Source organism: Telmatherina bonti (genome assembly GCF_933228915.1).
Source record: "Telmatherina bonti genome assembly, chromosome: 1".
Lineage (NCBI taxonomy): Eukaryota > Metazoa > Chordata > Actinopteri > Atheriniformes > Telmatherinidae > Telmatherina > Telmatherina bonti.
Genome location: NC_136619.1, coordinates 3,702,438 through 3,723,029, shown reverse-complemented (window position 1 = coordinate 3,723,029; position 20,592 = coordinate 3,702,438). Strand labels below are relative to the sequence as shown.

The 20,592-nt window shown below is 46.5% G+C and overlaps 1 protein-coding gene across 1 annotated transcript in view; it reads left to right on the top strand.

The window, feature by feature from the left end:
• The window catches only part of ccdc102a (coiled-coil domain containing 102A), a 63,530-nt gene that overhangs the window by 3,604 nt on the left and 39,334 nt on the right, over positions 1-20,592 (top strand). The window contains exons 2-3 of the mRNA XM_079240325.1: positions 19,207-19,618; positions 19,695-20,072. Of these exons, the coding sequence (XP_079096451.1) occupies positions 19,256-19,618; positions 19,695-20,072 (741 nt within the window). The 5' untranslated portion in view covers positions 19,207-19,255. The remainder of the gene's footprint in view (positions 1-19,206; positions 19,619-19,694; positions 20,073-20,592) is intronic.

Here is a 20,592-nt window from a genome sequence, read left to right as displayed (position 1 = left end):
TGCACCAGTAAACTTGTGGTAGACAGCTGTTTGAGGGGACTGTTTTCACTGCTGCACTGGTAAACTTTGGCAGATAGCTGTTTGAGGGGACAGTTTTCACTGCTGCACTGGTAAACTTGTGGGAGACCGCTGTTTGATGGGACCGTTTTCACTGCTGCACCAGTAAACTTGTGGTAGACAGCTGTTTGAGGGGACTGTTTTCACTGCTGCACTGGTAAACTTTGGCAGATAGCTGTTTGAGGGGACAGTTTTCACTGCTGCACTGGTAAACTTGTGGCAGATAGCTGTTTGAGGGGACCGTTTTCACTGCTGCACTGGTAAACTTTGGCAGATAGCTGTTTGAGGGGACCGTTTTCACTGCTGCACTGGTAAACTTGTGGCAGATAGCTGTTTGAGGGGACCGTTTTCACTGCTGCACTGGTAAACTTTGGCAGATAGCTGTTTGAGGGGACCGTTTTCACTGCTGCACTGGTAAACTTGTGGCAGATAGCTGTTTGAGGGGACCGTTTTCACTGCTGCACTAGTAAACTTTGGCAGATAGCTGTTTGAGGGGACCGTTTTCACTGCTGCACCGGTAAACTTGTGGGAGACAGCTGTTTGATGGGACCGTTTTCACTGCTGCACCAGTAAACTTGTGGTAGACAGCTGTTTGAGGGGACCGTTTTTACTGCTGCACCAGTAAACTTTGGCAGATAGCTGTTTGAGGGCAGTGTTTTCACTGCTGCACCAGTAAACTTTGGCAGACAGCTGTTTGAGGGGACCGTTTTCACTGCTGCACCGGTAAACTTGTGGTAGACAGCTGTTTGAGGGGACCGTTTTCACTGCTGCACCAGTAAACCTACAACAGAGCAGGTGTGTTACTGCAGGTGCAGAGGTAAGTGGGCTAAAGCTAAGTCACGTTGGTAACCGACTGAAAACCGCGTTTGTTCTACATTCTTCTGACTTGAAGCGGGAGATCGGGTACCTGTCAATCAAAAGGACCCGCCCCCTATTTATGCCGAACTTAAAGATTAGATTACTTTTAAATGGGCGAGTTAAAAAAAAAAAATCACTCCCCCACAGTTGTCATGAAGGTAAACCTGACCAATTAAACCTGAAATGGATTTTTAAAGCATTTAGGCCAGCATGGGGAGGAGCCGTGCCCCCCCCCCCCCCCCCCCCCAAAGTCCTCCTGCTGCTCTGAAATTAATGAATGTACAATAGATCTCACACACACACACACACACACACACACACACACACACACACACACACACACACGTGATATGGGTTGATTATTGGTAATTATTAGACTGATCAGAACGTGCCACAGAGACAAGCCGAAGAACTACCAGGCTGTATCATAGCATCACTATAACGCCTTATATGTGTTGAAATATGGACAAATGTAAATAAAACAAGTACTGATCCAGTTATTAATCTTAATCTAAAAGCTGGTGGATAATAAATAAAAGGATTTTTTATGAATCAACTAATAAACGTTTCATATCAGATGATGGAAATGGTTGTTGGAGTAACAGAGTTCCACATAGCATGAATCATGTGACAGAGGGAAATATTAAAGTGAGGACATTCTGTTTAATGTTTGTTATTTTTAGAAAAAAGATGCGTTTAGGTTTTGGCGTGAAGTTCTGGAATGAAATTAAATGAAAAATACTTTATTAATCCCCAAAGGGAAATTCAGTATTGCAGTATATAATAATAACTAGAGGAGGTCTTGTTCCGGAGGCTGATGGCTGCTGGCAGGAATGATCTTCTGTATCTTTCAGTCTTACATCGGACCTGAAGAAGCCTCTCACTGAACACACTTTGTTGTTTCATCACTGTGTTGTGGAGAGGGTGTGAAGAATCCTCCATCATCTTCATCAGCTTGTGCAGCATTCTTCTTTGGACAATCAGCTCCAGCGGCTCCAGAGTTACTCCAAGCACAGAAGCAGCTTTCTGGATCAGTTTGTTGATTCTCTTCAAGTCTCTGGTTCTGATGCTACTACCCCAGCAGATGCTGCAAAGCTGACTGCACTCTCCACAACAGACTTATAGAAGATATGCAACATCTTGGTGCAGACGTTAAACCATCTCAGCTTCCTTAAGAAGTACAGTCTGCTCTGACCTTTCTTGTAGATGTAGTCAGTGTTGCATTTCCAGTCCAGTTTGTTGTCCAGCTGAACTCCAAGATACTTGTATTCCTCCACCACCTCCACCTCCTCTCCCAGGATGGAAACAGTGCTTTGTTTATTCTTCTTCCTCCTGAAGTCAACAACCATCTCTTTTGTTTTGCTGCTATTTAATATGAGATGATTGTCACCGCACCATTTAACAAACTGACTGACCAGTTCTCTGTACTCTGCTTCTTGTCCATCCCTGATACACCCCACAACTGCAGAGTCATCAGAGTATTTCTGCAGATGGCAGGACTCAGAGTTGTATTGGAAGTCTGAGGTGTACAGAGTGAAGAGGAATGGCCAGAGTACAGTTCCTTGTGGTACACCAGTGCTGCTGACCTCCGTCTCAGACACACAACCTTTCAGTCTCACAAACTGGGGTCTGTTTGTGAGGTAGTCATAGATCCAGGTGGTTGTGGAGGTATCCACCTGGAATTTATGGAGCTTCTCTCATAACAAAGCAGGCTGAATGGTATTAAAAGCACTGAGAAATGAAAGAACATGACCCTCAGAGTGCTGCCTGAATGGTCCAGATGAGAGTGTGCTCTCTGGAGCAGGTATATGATGGCATCTTCAACCCCAAGTCCATTACGATATGCAAACTGGAATGGGTCCTGAAAGGTGTTTACTTGCTTGTTGAGGTGAGCCAGTAAGAGTCTCTCCAGGACTTTCATGATGTGAGATGTCAGGGCAACTGGTCTGTAGTCACTTGGTTCAGCTGGTTGTGTTTGTTTAGGCACTGGAACAAGGCAGGAGGTTTTCCACAGCACTGGGACTCTATTTTGTCTCAGACTGGTGTTGAAAAGGTGCTGGACATGAATCGGACATAGTTGTTTTGAGCAGGTCTTGAGAACTCTGGGACTGACACCATCTGGACCTGCAGCCTTGTTCTGGTTCAGTTTCTCAAGTTGCTTCTTAACCTGATTGCAGGAGACAAACAAGGTGGAGGTCTCAGGATGTCCTGATGTGGAGGGAGATGAAGCTGTGTTCTGGTCCATGACTGAGCTGCAGGGTGACAGATTGGAGGCGTGACAGGAAAGCAGTGGGCTTATGGAGGGTGTGTGGTCTGTTGGGCTGGAGGTAGGGGGTGAACTGAACCTGTTGAAGAATATGTTCAGCTCATTAGCTCTGTCCAGACCTCCATCAGGCTGGTCCCCCTTTAACTTGAAGCCGGTGATCTTCTTCATTCCAGACCACACATCCCTCAGGTTACTCTGCTGGAGCTGACTTTCTAACTTCTTCCTGTAGTCCTCCTTGCACTTCTTAGTTTGTGTTTTAAGTTGTTTTTGTGTTGCCCTCAATAACTCCCTGTCTCCATCCCTGAAGGCTTTCTTTTTGATGTTCAGCAGCTTTTTCAGCTCACTGGTGATCCAGGGTTTGTTATTGGGGAAGCACCTCACTGTTCTTGTTGGGACGATGCTGTCCACACAGAAGTTTATGTAATCTGTCACACACTCAGTCATGGCGTTGATGTCGTCTCCATGAGGTTCACAGAGGACGTTCCAGTCTGTAGCCTCAAAGCCTCCTCTAAGAGCATCTTCAGCTTCAGCAGACCAGATTTTGATAGTCTTTGTGATGACTGGTTGCTGCTGAACGATGGGCTTGTAGGTGGAGGTGAGAAGAACCAGATTATGGTCAGATCTTCCTAAAGGAGGCAGGGCAGAACAACTGTATCCATTATTCATATTTGCATAAAATAAGTCCAACATCTTATTTTCTCTGGTGGAGCAGCTGACAAACTGCTGGAATGTTGGTAGAGTTGCAGAGAGGGAGACGTTGTTGAAGTCTCCGGAGATCGCCATGAATGAGTTTGGATGCTGTGTTTGTAGCCGAGCAACGACGGAGCTGATGACGTCACAGGCTGTCCGGTGCGGTACCAGGTATTATATAAACCGCTACCAGAATAACACAGGTAAACTCTCTGGGTAAATAATATGGACGGAAGCTAACAGTTCCATGTCCCTTGTGCATATCTTCTCCTTGACAATAACATGTCCAGGATGACACCAACGCTGGTTAACCAGCACTGCAATTCCACCACCCTTTAGCTTTCCGCTGTGTTGTCTACTGCGGTCTGCACGGACCGTTTTAAAGCCCGGTACAGACACATTACAGTCAGGGATGTGTTCATGCAGCCATGTCTCGGTGAAGCACATAATACTGCACTCTGTATTCTTTCTGAGACCTTGTTAGCATCTCAAGCTCGTCCGTTTTGTTAGCTAGCAATCTCACATTACCCATGATGACGGTCGGGAGAAATGGTTTAAATCTCCATCGCTTTCTCCTCTGCCTTACTCCCGCTCTGCATCCTCTTCTCTTTCTTTTCAACTCCATCGGGATTTGATATGTTGTTTCACTGATTTGGGAGAGGTTAATCAGTTGATCCTGATTGTAAACAAGTCTTTTGTAGCCATGGAGACTCATCATAACAAGCCTTGAAAGAGCAAAAATATGCAGAAAAATCTTCCTTGCAGCACACCCTCCGAACCGGTATGATATCCTCAGGAAAAAAAAGACCTAATTTGAGGTAATATCTATGTGAGAAGACTTTGAACTTTTAAAAAATGAAGATAGCAAGTCAGAGCTACTACAATCTGCTGCCAACAGACGGCGCAATCTAGAATGGAAAAGAATAGACGTAAGAGAATAGACGTAGACAGAATAGACGTAGTCCTGAACTGAAGCAGTTTCGCTCCCCGAGTTTGTTTAAAAATGAAAGTAATCAGATTACATGATGATGGTGTGATTTATGGATGAGATTCATTTAGAGGAATAAAAGTTAATTTTATAAGCATTATGCTGCAGGGCTGATGATTATGTCATTCATGTCGAAAGACATGAGGACAGGCAGACATAAGCCGGGAGCTTCAGCCTCCTCCTGATTGGTTATTGATCGGTGTGTAAATGATCTGATTACAGTGGACTGTGTACACTGAACCAAAATAAAACATTTGATTGAATTCAACCAGAATTTGATAAAAAAAACAGATTTATAGCACAAAGATGAGACCATAAATAACTGACTGAACATGTCAGCAGCTGGTCGTCGTGTCTCTTCCACCGCTTTATTAATCACTGCTGCTGATGAACCTCCTCACACAGATCCATCAGCATTTGTTGTCCTGCTGCAGAGAAAATATCAGCTCTCGTCAGGGCTTCTACGTTCCTCAGGAACTCCCACATACCCAGAAGCCTGGCTCGGGTCGGCCTAGCTCGGGTTGGCCTGGCCCGGGTCGGCCTGGCTCAGGTCAGGATCAACATCCGAGTGTTTTCAGGCTCCCAGAACAGGTTGTCTCTTCTTAAAGCCAGAGACGGTCATTTCTTCATTTCTCTGATGATGAACAGTGTAAAACACTGATCTGGAATAAAGTATTGGATCTGGATCATTGATGGTAAAAGTAAACCGGATCATGGAAGAGTGAAGTCGGAGCAGAAGCAGCAGGGAGGAAGGGGGAGAGCATGTGTCTAAGTTTAGCTCTGCTTGTTTCGGACATGATAATTATGGCGACCAGCAGCGTTTCAGTCAGAGGAAGAGGAGGACTGCAGGACCTGGACTGCAGGACCTGGACTGCAGGACCTGGACTACGTCCCTCCAGACGCCGTCCTGAAGGCTGTTTATGTCCAGACCACGCTGTCTACTTTTTTTTATTTCGGACTGTTTTTAATTGTCAAAGATTAGCAGACAATCCTTAAGTCCTGCTTCATGCTCATGCACATCAGTCACATGCACCTTAACACGCACACTCTTCCTGTCTGGGAAGACCCCTGGCACAACAACTGACTCTAATTGTGATAATTTGTTTTACAACAATTGTGCAATGATATCATATACAGCGTGTAGCCTCTGCTTTTTCAGAGGCAGTTATAAAATCCTGCCTTATAAGACACGATCAGACACGATCAGACATGCTTAGACACCATTTAGACACGATCAGACACAATCAGACACAATCAGAAATAATCAGACACCATTTAGACACGATCAGACACGATCAGACACGTTCAGACACGTTCAGACATGTTTAGGCACAATCAGACATGTTCAGGCACGATCAGACACGTTCAGACACGTTCAGACACGTTTAGACACGTTTAGACACGTTTAGACACGTTCAGACACGTTCAGACACGTTCAGACACGTTCAGACACGTTTAGACACGTTTAGACACGATGAGACATGTTCAGGCACGATCAGACACGTTCAGACACGTTTAGACACGATCAGACACGTTCAGACACGTTTAGACACGATGAGACATGTTCAGGCACGATCAGACACGTTCAGACACGTTTAGACACGATCAGACACGATCAGACACGTTCAGACACGTTCAGACACGTTCAGACACGATCAGACACGATCAGACACGTTCAGACACGTTCAGACACGATCAGACACGATCAGACACGTTGAGACACGATCAGACACGATCAGACACGATCAGACACGTTCAGACACGTTCAGACACGTTCAGACACGTTTAGACACGTTTAGACACGTTCAGACACGTTCAGACACGTTCAGACACGTTCAGACACGTTCAGACACGTTCAGACACGATGAGACACGTTGAGACACGATCAGACACGATCAGACACGATCAGACACGTTCAGACACGTTCAGACACGTTCAGACACGTTTAGACACGTTTAGACACGATCAGACACGTTCAGACACGTTCAGACACGTTCAGACACGATGAGACACGATGAGACACGTTTAGACACGTTTAGACACGTTTAGACACGATCAGACACGATCAGACACGATCAGACACGATCAGACACGATCAGACACGATCAGACACGTTCAGACACGTTCAGACACGTTTAGACACGTTTAGACACGTTTAGACACGATCAGACACGTTCAGACACGTTTAGACACGTTTAGACACGTTTAGACACGATCAGACACGTTCAGACACGTTCAGACACGTTCAGACACGATGAGACACGATGAGACACGTTTAGACACGTTTAGACACGTTTAGACACGATCAGACACGATCAGACACGATCAGACACGATCAGACACGATCAGACACGATCAGACACGTTCAGACACGTTTAGACACGATCAGACACGTTCAGACACGATCAGACACGTTTAGACACGTTTAGACACGTTCAGACACGTTCAGACACGATCAGACACGTTTAGACACGTTTAGACACGTTTAGACACGTTTAGACACGATCAGACACGATCAGACACGTTCAGACACGTTCAGACACGTTTAGACACGATCAGACACGTTCAGACACGATCAGACACGTTTAGACACGTTCAGACACGTTCAGACACGATCAGACACGATCAGACACGATCAGACACGTTTAGACACGATTAGACACGATCAGACACGATCAGACACGATTAGACACGATCAGACACGATCAGACACGATCAGACACGATCAGACACGATTAGACACGATTAGACACGATTAGACACGATTAGACACGATCAGACACGTTTAGACATGATTAGACACGATTAGACACGATCAGACACGATTAGACACGATTAGACACGATCAGACACGTTTAGACACGATTAGACACGATCAGACACGATCAGACACGATCAGACACGTTCAGACACGATCAGACACGTTTAGACACGATCAGACACGTTCAGACACGATCAGACACGATCAGACACGTTCAGACACGTTCAGACACGATCAGACACGATCAGACACGATCAGACACGATCAGACACGATCAGACACGTTCAGACACGATCAGACACGATCAGACACGATCAGACACGTTCAGACACGTTCAGACACGATCAGACACGATCAGACACGATCAGACACGTTGAGACACGATCAGACACGATCAGACACGATCAGACACGTTCAGACACGTTCAGACACGTTTAGACACGTTTAGACACGATCAGACACGATCAGACACGTTCAGACACGTTCAGACACGTTCAGACACGTTCAGACACGATCAGACACGTTGAGACACGATCAGACACGATCAGACACGATCAGACACGATCAGACACGTTCAGACACGATCAGACACGTTCAGACACGATCAGACACGTTTAGACACGTTCAGACACGATCAGACACGATCAGACACGATCAGACACGTTTAGACACGTTTAGACACGTTTAGACACGTTTAGACACGATCAGACACGTTCAGACACGTTCAGACACGTTTAGACACGTTTAGACACGTTTAGACACGATCAGACACGTTCAGACACGATCAGACACGATCAGACACGATCAGACACGTTCAGACACGATCAGACACGTTCAGACACGTTCAGACACGTTTAGACACGATCAGACACGATCAGACACGATCAGACACGTTCAGACACGTTCAGACACGATCAGACACGATCAGACACGTTTAGACACGTTTAGACACGATCAGACACGATCAGACACGATCAGACACGATTAGACACGATTAGACACGATCAGACACGATCAGACACGATCAGACACGATCAGACACGTTTAGACACGTTTAGACACGTTTAGACACGTTTAGACACGTTTAGACACGATCAGACACGTTTAGACACGTTTAGACACGATTAGACACGATTAGACACGATTAGACACGATTAGACACGATCAGACACGTTCAGACACGATCAGACACGATCAGACACGATCAGACACGATCAGACACGTTTAGACACGATCAGACTGATTTCCAGCGTCTGCAAGCAGAAATCTTTGCTTTCAGGATAGACACATTCATCACACTCATATACAGGATGGGTTTTATGAAGCCGTTCACACTTTGCTCATAAAATTGTGAAAACAGAGCGAGTTGAACCAAACAGACTTTTTATTCTACGTTTAGGTGTTTTGCATGTCTCTTCTGGAGTTTCATCACCTCCTGCTCCCCCCTCCCCAACCCCGCAGGAAGAAATATCTGCATCTTTCATCTATGTACCGTATGCAAACCAGCTTTGTTTTATTTAAACGGGAGAAGCTTTGAAGCTGTAAAACCTTGCAGAGATTCTCCTCTTTTAGCTCTGCTGTATCATCACTACAGACAAACTTATAGTCAATTTGGTGTTAGAAAAGAAATCAAGATGTCTTCTCAGCCTTATGAGGACAGAAAACGTGTGACTGGATGGCTACATGGCTACACGGCTACACGGCTACACGTATACACGGCTACATGGCTATACGTATACACGGCTACATGGCTACACGTATACACGGCTACATGGCTACACGTATACACGGCTACATGGCTACACGGCTACATGGCTACACGTATACACGGCTACATGGCTATACGTATACACGGCTACATGGCTACACGTATACACGGCTACATGGCTACACGTATACACGGCTACATGGCTACACGGCTACATGGCTACATGTATACACGGCTACATGGCTATACGTATACACGGCTACATGGCTACACGTATACACGGCTACATGGCTACACGGCTACACAGCTACATGGCTACACGTATACACGGCTACATGGCTATACGTATACACGGCTACATGGCTATACATATACACGGCTACACGTATACACGGCTACATGGCTATACGTATACACGGCTACATGGCTATACGTATATACGGCTACATGGCTATACGTATACACAGCTACATGGCTAAACGTATACACGGCTACATGGCTACACGTATATACGGCTACATGGCTATACGTATACACGGCTACATGGCTAAATGTATACACGGCTACATGGCTACACGTATACACGGCTACATGGCTATATGTATACACGGCTATATGGCTACACGTATACACGGCTACATGGCTATACGTATACACGGCTACATGGCTATACGTATACACGGCTACATGGCTACACGTATACACGGCTACATGGCTACACGGCTACACAGCTACATGGCTACACGTATACACGGCTACATGGCTATACGTATACACGGCTACATGGCTATACATATACACGGCTACACGTATACACGGCTACATGGCTATACGTATACACGGCTACATGGCTATACATATACACGGCTACACGTATACACGGCTACATGGCTATACGTATACACGGCTACATGGCTATACATATACACGGCTACACGTATACACGGCTACATGGCTATACGTATACACGGCTACATGGCTATACATATACACGGCTACACGTATACACGGCTACATGGCTATACGTATACACGGCTACATGGCTATACATATACACGGCTACACGTATACACGGCTACATGGCTATACGTATACACGGCTACATGGCTATACATATACACGGCTACACGGCTACATGGCTATACGTATACACGGCTACATGGCTATACGTATATACGGCTACATGGCTATACGTATACACAGCTACATGGCTAAACGTATACACGGCTACATGGCTACACGTATATACGGCTACATGGCTATACGTATACACGGCTACATGGCTAAATGTATACACGGCTACATGGCTACACGTATACACGGCTACATGGCTATATGTATACACGGCTATATGGCTACACGTATACACGGCTACATGGCTATACGTATACACGGCTACATGGCTATACGTATACACGGCTACATGGCTACACGTATACACGGCTACATGGCTACACGTATACACAGCTAAATGGCTATACGTATACACGGCTACATGGCTACACGTATACACGGCTACATGGCTACACGTATACACGGCTACATGGCTACACGTATACACGGCTACATGGCTACACGTATACACGGCTACATGGCTACACGTATACACGGCTACATGGCTACACGTATACACGGCTACATGGCTACACGTATACACGGCTACATGGCTACACGTATACACGGCTACATGGCTGCACGTATACACGGCTACATGGCTGTACGTATACACGGCTACATGGCTGTACGTATACACGGCTACATGGCTGTACGTATACACGGCTACATGGCTACACGTATACACGGCTACATGGCTACACGTATACACGGCTACATGGCTACACGTATACACGGCTACATGGCTACACGTATACACGGCTACATGGCTACACGTATACACGGCTACATGGCTACACGTATACACGGCTACATGGCTACACGTATACACGGCTACATGGCTATACGTATACACGGCTACATGGCTATACGTATACACGGCTACATGGCTACACGTATACACGGCTACATGGCTACACGTATACACGGCTACATGGCTATACGTATACACGGCTACATGGCTATACGTATACACGGCTACATGGCTATACGTATACACGGCTACATGGCTACATGGCTACACGTATACACGGCTACATGGCTATACGTATACACGGCTACATGGCTACACGTATACACGGCTACATGGCTACACGTATACACGGCTACATGGCTACACGTATACACGGCTACATGGCTACACGTATACACGGCTACATGGCTACACGTATACACGGCTACATGGCTACACGTATACACGGCTACATGGCTACACTTATACACGGCTACATGGCTACACGTATACACGGCTACATGGCTACACGTATACACGGCTACATGGCTATACGTATACACGGCTACATGGCTATACGTATACACGGCTACATGGCTACACGTATACACGGCTACATGGCTACACGTATACACGGCTACATGGCTACACGTATACACGGCTACATGGCTACACGTATACACGGCTACATGGCTACACGTATAAACGGCTACATGGCTACACGTATACACTGCTACATGGCTACACGTATACACTGCTACATGTATACACGTATACACGGCTACACGTATACACGGCTACATGGCTACACAGCTACATGGCTATACGTATACACGGCTACATGGCTATACGTATACACGGCTACATGGCTACACGTATACACGGCTACATGGCTACACGTATACATGGCTACATGTCTACACGTATACACGGCTACATGGCTATACGTATACATGGCTACATGTCTACACGTATACACGGCTACATGGTTACACGTATACATGGCTACATGGCTACACGTATACACGGCTACATGGCTATACGTATACACGGCTACATGGCTATACGTATACACGGCTACATGGCTACACGTATACACGGCTACATGGCTACACGTATACACGGCTACATGGATACACGGCTACATGGATACACGGCTACACGGCTACATGGATACACGGCTACATAGCTACATGGATACGGGGACACATGATGACACTGTTGATCTCACCCTGTATCATCTGTCTTCCTGCTGGGTCTCACTGCACAGCTCAGTCAGTGTAGCTCTGACCTTGACCCCTCCACCCACCCACACACACACACACACCCACACACACACACACACGGTGGCGAGTTTTACAGTGTGTGTAGGTTGGTGTGTTTGCATTGGCGTGTATGCTGAGGAAACACCCCATGTAGGGCCGCGTCATGCTTCAGGAATGTTCTGTATAATTTGCTAGAGTGGCGCTTCTGGTTGGAATAACACCTGGGGCCCCGCGGGACACAGGAGGTGGTTGTTCAGTAGTTTTGTTTCGACATGGAGGGAGGTTTAGTCCGAGGGAAGAATGTCGGTCCACAACTCAGCTGGTGTCTGACACTAATCACGACGGAGGGTTGGTGAGCAGCTGGTAAACAGCTGATCTTTACTTTAGATGTTTACATGAACATTACTGGCTTTTAGTTTCGTATTTCTATGAAACATGTTTTAACCTTAAACCTCTATCAGATCTCGGCAAGGTTGACCTCTTCCACCATCAGGAACGGTGCAACTCTGGGATGGACATGTGACCCTCCAGCTGAGGTTTTCCAGCATTTCTATCCGTCCAGGAGGTTTACAATCCACACACGTAGGGTTGTGCCTATTTCTTTGTTCTCACCTGGACACGATGATGAAGACACTTCCTGTCAGACTTTCCACCAATCAGAGAGCTTAAACTGACGGTAACGTCCAATCAGGAGCAGCCAAAGATCAACAAGTGATGAGAAAAGCAGGAAAATAATGATCCTCTATGGCTGGAATAAAGCCAGGAAGACGATCCTTTTCACTGTGTTGTAGAAACGCAGTGGAGAGAACACGTCACACCTAACATGCACAGTCTGTGTGTGTGTTAGGGGTGAGATGTGTGTTAGTGGTTACTGCTGTGGCCTCCCAGCAGAAAGGTCAGCGGTTCGAGCCCTGGCTGCGTCTTTTTGCATGGACTTTACATGCATGTTGGGTGAAACTGATGAAAGTGTTGTACTTTGTCTTTTTCTTCAGCTTTCACACAGTTTCTGCTGCACTTTTAGTGATTAGTCTGATAATTGATCAGTTTATTGACAGATTATCTGTTTATTTCAGGATTTATTGACTCAGTCTTTTATCGCATGCTCTCTTGTCTGAGATGAAATTAAAATATTTGGGTTTTTTATGGGGGAATTTGAGAATAAACAAACCTTGACTGTATGCTGAGATGAATAGGCGAGTAGATATGATTTCAGTGCGTCCAGCTGCAGGACTAGATGCTGATGCTGGCCTGATATGTGTGGATTATTTTTCTAATCTGACCCAGAGGGTAAATGTGCAGCAGCTGCGGCAGACACAACCCTCATCACAAAGTTTCTGCATAATATTGCCAGATAAAGTGCAGAAAAACCAGCAGTTTTCATGTTTTCCGTCTCAGAGCTGATCCTTGTGTCTACGCGTGTCCATCATGTGAAGCCATCTGTTCTTTCACCTCAGCCACAAAATCTATCAACAGATGAATAAAAACAATAAATAAATAAATGTAAATTCCCCGTTTGAAGGTTGGGAGCGTCCTATTGGCTTCGTCTCCAGCTCTGTCTGATGTCTGAGCTGGAATCCTGCATTAGACCTGTACAACTGCACAGTCAGACATATGTAATATTATGGGATGCATACTTTAAGCTTTGCTCTACAGATAATCAGAAACAAAGGAGTGATGGCATGCAGATTCTGCAGGTTGGTCTCAGATGGACTTCAGAGAAGCTTCTGCCGGTTGTTGTCTGACACAAAGAAATGAGCTTTCAGCTGAAACGTTCTGGTTGTTGCTCAGTATTTACACTGAGGGGGAATTCAGGCAGCGCCTCCCTGTTTGTTTGGCTTGTGGAGGCGAGAACACACAACTACACTCTGGTCCACATGAAAATCTGGTCCGGTTTTGCTTCAGCTGAACCGGATGCAGGATGTGGACTGAACCGATGTGGTGGAAACACAAAGATGAGCACATCTCCTGATGGAATTTCCATCAGGATGGTGTGCCATGTCACATCATCTCCACCATGATCACCTCCGTCTTGTTTTCCCCGACTCTGCTGCCCGCCCGTGTTACTTCCAGATCAACTGCTTTCTGTCCCTTTACATCTGACTTCCTACCTGAACAGTTCGCTCTGCTCCAGATTAACGTTAAAGCCACGTATTTTAGTGCAGCCTTGGCTTCTGGGACGCTTCAGAAATGCACGGCGGGACACGTGGTTGAACCACTCATTGACGAGCTTCCGCGTAGCCGCGGTGCTTTCATATGTTTGAACCGAGGGGTTATCTCTTGGTCTGTGTTTCGGGTTGTGCTGTTTTATACATACAGGCTTCAGAAGTTTCATCTTAACATCCAACACATCTAAGGTTTTTTCCTCTGTGGATCATTTTAATTTCTCTTGAAGCTCTTCATGTTTATTGATGGGCTGAATTACAAGTTCTGTGTTTATGTGACTGGATGTGTGGAGAGTGGAATGAAATGGATAAGTCATGGTATCTCATCTTCTCCGTCATCACGGAGTGATCACATCCAGGCCGCTCATCAGACTCATCTGCTCTGGTGACATGATGGATTCTTGTCTCCATGGTGACGGTGAAGGGCTCTGCTTAGCTGGTAAGTTGTAGAGTCAGGTTTTTGCAGTGCTTATGAATGTAAAAAGTTGAGGGAAAAGCTTGAGTGCAGTCTGTTTTTTTTAACAGTGTGTGGGTCAGACCTGGAAGCCCTGGAAACCTAACTGGGCTAAAAAAAAGTCTCCAGAACTGTTTCTCATTTAGAGAGGAGACTGCAACAACAACACAGATAGCTTGGTGAGCACTGGGGAAGTCCTTTGTAGCTGCAGACTGGCTCTTTTCATGGTCACATTCTCATAAATCACAGCCATAAACACACAAACCCATCTGTTGCCGACAGCAGGGTGTCACCCCTCACCTCAGACAGCAGCAAGCATCCATTCCCAGTACGAGCCAGTGTGGGTCAGGGATATGCTGGCCATAACACATCTGGTCAGCGTGGACATACTTTCTGTTAAGACCCGGCAGTGTGACCCGCTGGCTGGCTGAGCTTTGCATGGAGGGTGGGGCTCACCGCAGAGGCACGCTAAAGAAAGAGAGAAGGAAGGAAAGACCGGAAGGAAGGCTGTGGAAAGGGAAGAGGAGTTCTAACTGTGGAGAAATGGCCTCAAGATTTACTTCTGGCTGCAGTTGATGATGAAACCTAGTCAGCATGAAGGAAGCTGTGAGAAAGATGAAATGAAAAATACTTTATTAATCCCAAAGGGAAATTCAATATTGTAGTAAATAATGATTAACTAGAGGAGGTCTTGTTCTGGAGGCTGCTGGCAGGAATGATCTTCTGTATCTTTCAGTCTTGCATCGGACCTGAAGAAGCCTCTCACTGAACACACTTTGTTGTTTCATCACTGTGTTGTGGAGAGGGTGTGAAGAATCCTCCATCATCTTCATCAGCTTGTGCAGCATTCTTCTTTGGACAATCAGCTCCAGCGGCTCCAGAGTTACTCCAAGCACAGAAGCAGCTTTCTGGATCAGTTTGTTGATCAAGATGGAAGGTCGTCTTCAGCTGCTGCTCTATCTATCTATCTATCTATCTATCTATCTATCTATCTATCTATCTATCTATCTATCTATCTATCTATCTATCTATCTATCTATCTATCTATCTATCTAACTATCTATCCATCCATCCATTCGTCTGTTGGTCCATCCATCCATCCATCTATCCATTCGTCTGTTGGTCCATCCATCCATCCATCTATCCATTCGTCTGTTGGTCTATCCATCCATTCGTCTGTTGGTCCATCCATCCATCCATTCGTCTGTTGGTCCATCCATCCATCCATCCATCTATCCATTCGTCTGTTGGTCCATCCATCCATCCATCTATCCATTCGTCTATTGGTCCATCCATCCATCCATCTATCCATTCGTCTATTGGTCCATCCATCCATCCATCTATCCATTCGTCTGTTGGTCTATCCATCCATTCGTCTGTTGGTCCATCCATCCATCCATCCATCCATCCATTCGTCTGTTGGTCCATCCATCCACCCATCCATCCATCCATTCGTCTGTTGGTCCATCCATCCATCCATTCGTCTGTTGGTCCATCCATCCACCCATCCGTCTGTTGGTCCATCCATCCATCCATCTATCTGTGGGTCCATCCATCCATCCATCCCCAGGAAGGTGTAAACCCTTGAGAAACTTCCAGGTCGGATTTTTCTCCTAATATTTTCACATTTCCACGTTTGACATGTTAATCAGTCGATAACTTCGAACCTCAGAAGACTCACTCCTGGGCTGGTTCAGGATGGACTGGTTCAGGATGGACTGGTTTTGGATGGACTGGTTCAGGATGGACTGGTTCAGGATGGACTGGTTTTGGATGGACTGGTTCAGGATGGACTGGTTTTGGATGGACTAGTTCAGGATGGACTGGTTTTGGATGGACTGGTTTTGGATGGACTAGTTCAGGATGGACTGGTTTTGGATGGACTGGTTTTGGATGAACTGGTTCAGGATGGACTAGTTCAGGATGGACTGGTTTTGGATGGACTAGTTCAGGATGGACTGGTTTTGGATGAACTGGTTTTGGATGGACTGGTTCAGGATGGACTGGTTTTGGATGGACTGGTTCAGGATGGACTGGTTCAGGATGGACTGGTTTTGGATGGACTGGTTCAGGATGGACTGGTTCAGGATGGACTGGTTTTGGATGGACTCGTTCAGGATGGACTGGTTTTGGATGGACTGGTTCAGGATGGACTGGTTCAGGATTGACTGGTTCAGGATGGACTGGTTCAGGATGGACTGGTTTTGGATGGACTAGTTCAGGATGGACTGGTTTTGGATGGACTAGTTCAGGATGGACTGGTTTTGGATGGACTGGTTTTGGATGGACTAGTTCAGGATGGACTGGTTTTGGATGGACTGGTTCAGGATGGACTGGTTCAGGATGGACTGGTTCAGGATGGACTGGTTTTGGATGGACTGGTTCAGGATGGACTGGTTTTGGATGGACTAGTTCAGGATGGACTGGTTTTGGATGGACTAGTTCAGGATGGACTGGTTTTGGATGGACTGGTTTTGGATGAACTGGTTCAGGATGGACTAGTTCAGGATGGACTGGTTTTGGATGGACTAGTTCAGGATGGACTGGTTTTGGATGAACTGGTTTTGGATGGACTGGTTCAGGATGGACTGGTTTTGGATGGACTGGTTCAGGATGGACTGGTTCAGGATGGACTGGTTTTGGATGGACTGGTTCAGGATGGACTGGTTCAGGATGGACTGGTTTTGGATGGACTCGTTCAGGATGGACTGGTTTTGGATGGACTGGTTCAGGATGGACTGGTTCAGGATTGACTGGTTCAGGATGGACTGGTTCAGGATGGACTGGTTTTGGATGGACTAGTTCAGGATGGACTGGTTTTGGATGGACTAGTTCAGGATGGACTGGTTTTGGATGGACTAGTTCAGGATGGACTGGTTTTGGATGGACTGGTTTTGGATGGACTAGTTCAGGATGGACTGGTTTTGGATGGACTGGTTCAGGATGGACTGGTTCAGGTTTGGACTGGTTCAGGATGGACTGGTTTTGGATGGACTGGTTCAGGATGGACTGGTTTTGGATGGACTAGTTCAGGATGGACTGGTTTTGGGTGGACATGATCAGACCAAATAAATCAGACCTGTAATTTATCTGGGGGAAAAATGGAAGGTCCTCCTTCTTCCCGTCTTGCAAGCCTCCAATCAGTCAGCCTTCTTCCTCTGTCTCCTAAATCACTGGGAGTTTTCCCACAGCTGGCGGGGTGGCGGCATGAGTGGGGTGGGGAGTGGTTGTGTTGTGTGCTCGGCCTCGAGGGCTTCTGCTTCTACTTCTACGTCTGCTTCTACTTCCTGCTTCTACTTCTACGTCTGCTTCTACTTCCTGCTTCTACTTCTACTTCTGCTTCTATGTCTGCTTGTACTTCTGTCTCTGCTTCTGCTTCTACTTCTATGTGTTCTTCTACTTCTGCGTCTGCTTCTACTTCTACTTCTGCGTCTGATTCTACTTCCACGTCTGCTTCTGTCTGCTTCTACTTATACATCTGCTTCTGTCTGCTTCTACTTCTGCTTCTACTTCTGTCTGCTTGTACTTCTGCTTGTACTTCTACGTCTGCTTCTGTGTCTGCTTCTACTTCTGCTTTTACTTCGTCTGCTTCTACATCTGCTTTCCCTTCTGCTTCTACTTGTACATCTGCTTCTGTCTGCTTCTACACCTGCTTCTACTTCTACATTTGCTTCTGTGTCTGCTTGTGCTTCTGTTTCTACGTCTGCTTCTACTTCTACTTCTATGTCTGTTTCTACTTCTGCCTCTGCTTCTACTTCTACGTCTGCTTCTACTTCTGCTCGTCTGCGTCTGCTTCTACTTCTATGTCTGCTTCTACTTCTACTCCTACATCTACTTCTACTTCTACATCTGCTTTTACTTCTACTTCTGCTACTGCGTCTGCTTCTACTTCTGCTTGTCTGCTTCTACTTCTGCTACTGTGTCTGCTTCTACTTCTGCTTGTCTGCTTCTACATCTGCTTCTACTTCTGCTACTGCGTCTGCTTCTATTTCTGCTTCTGCTTCTACTTCTGCTTGTCTGCTTCTACTTCTACGTCTGCTTCTGCTTCTACTTCTACTTCTGCTTGTCTGCTTCTACTTCTACTTCTACTTCTGCTCCTGCTGTGCAAATGACATCAGCGAGCTTCACCTCCTATCTCTCTCCGTCTTCAGGTTTCTAGGAGACTGATGAAAAGGATGCAGTCTTAGTCCCGCCTTCACCATGAACCACACCCCCAGCCCCCACCTGTCTGAAGGTGGGAAGTCAACCGGAGCGGGTCTGTTATGCAGTCTCGGTCTGGGGTCTGACCGGGGGGTCCGCTCCCCGGACAGCCTCGCCCACACCCCGAGCCCCACTGGAGGAACGCCGAGCTCCAGCCCGCCGCTGCTGCTGTCGCCCGGCCTTGGAGGACTGGGGCTGGGCTCCCTGGGGTCCATGGGGGAGGCGGCAGGAGGCGACTGGGAGAGCAGGGAGGAGCTGCGGCTCAGGGAGCTGGAAGAGGCTCGGGCCAGGGCGGCCCAGATGGAGAAGACGATGAGGTGGTGGTCCGACTGCACTGCCAACTGGAGGGAGAAGTGGAGCAAGGTGGGTGGACACGTTTCCACACGCTACGGTGAAGGTCGGGGTGAACGCTGCTGATTGGCTCATCTGGTGTCTCCAGGTTCGCGCAGAGCGAAACAGAGCTCGCGATGAGATCCGCCAGCTCCGGCAGCGACTGGACACCCTCACCAAGGAGCTGACTGGAGTCCGGCGGGAGCGGCAGGAACTGGCCTCCGAGAACGAGACACTACGGCAGGAGACGCTGCGTCTCCGTGGTGACAAGATGGCTCTGCCTACCACCTCTCCATCTTCCTCTCCTTCACATCTAGACGGCGCTTCCTCCTCCTCCTCTGTTTCCGCCTCCTCCCCGGTTTCCTCCTCCTCTAAAGGCCACGTTGACTGCAAGCTCGACGGGATTCGGGAAGGACCACCGGGATCTCCAGAACCAGAACCGGTGCGGGATGTGGACCTGGACAGGAAGAAGCTGGGTCAGCAAAAGGTGGGTAGCTGCTGGGTTTTAGTCTCAGTGGGCAGCAGGACCGAGGGTTTGATTTCCTCCTTCAGCTTAGGTCCTGCAGGTCGACGTACACGCCCAGTCTTTAGACTGGTTTCTGGAGCGCGGAGATACACAGATTGTCCAGCTTTTGGCCCGGGGACCAAAACTGGCCAGCAAGAGGGTCCAGTCTGGCCCGCGGGACGGTTTTAAATACATAAAATTTCAAATAAATGAATAATAACAAGATATAAACTATAATATTATTAAATAATACAGTAAAGTAGATCCATGATAATCTGCGAGTTTAAAATAAATTATGTCAAGAATTATATATATGATTTTCATATACATATATATATATATGTATATATATATATATATATATATATATATATATATATATATATATATATATATATATATATATATATATATGTGTATGTATGTATGTATGTATATATATATATATATATGTATTTATATATATATATATATATGTATATATATATATATATATATATAT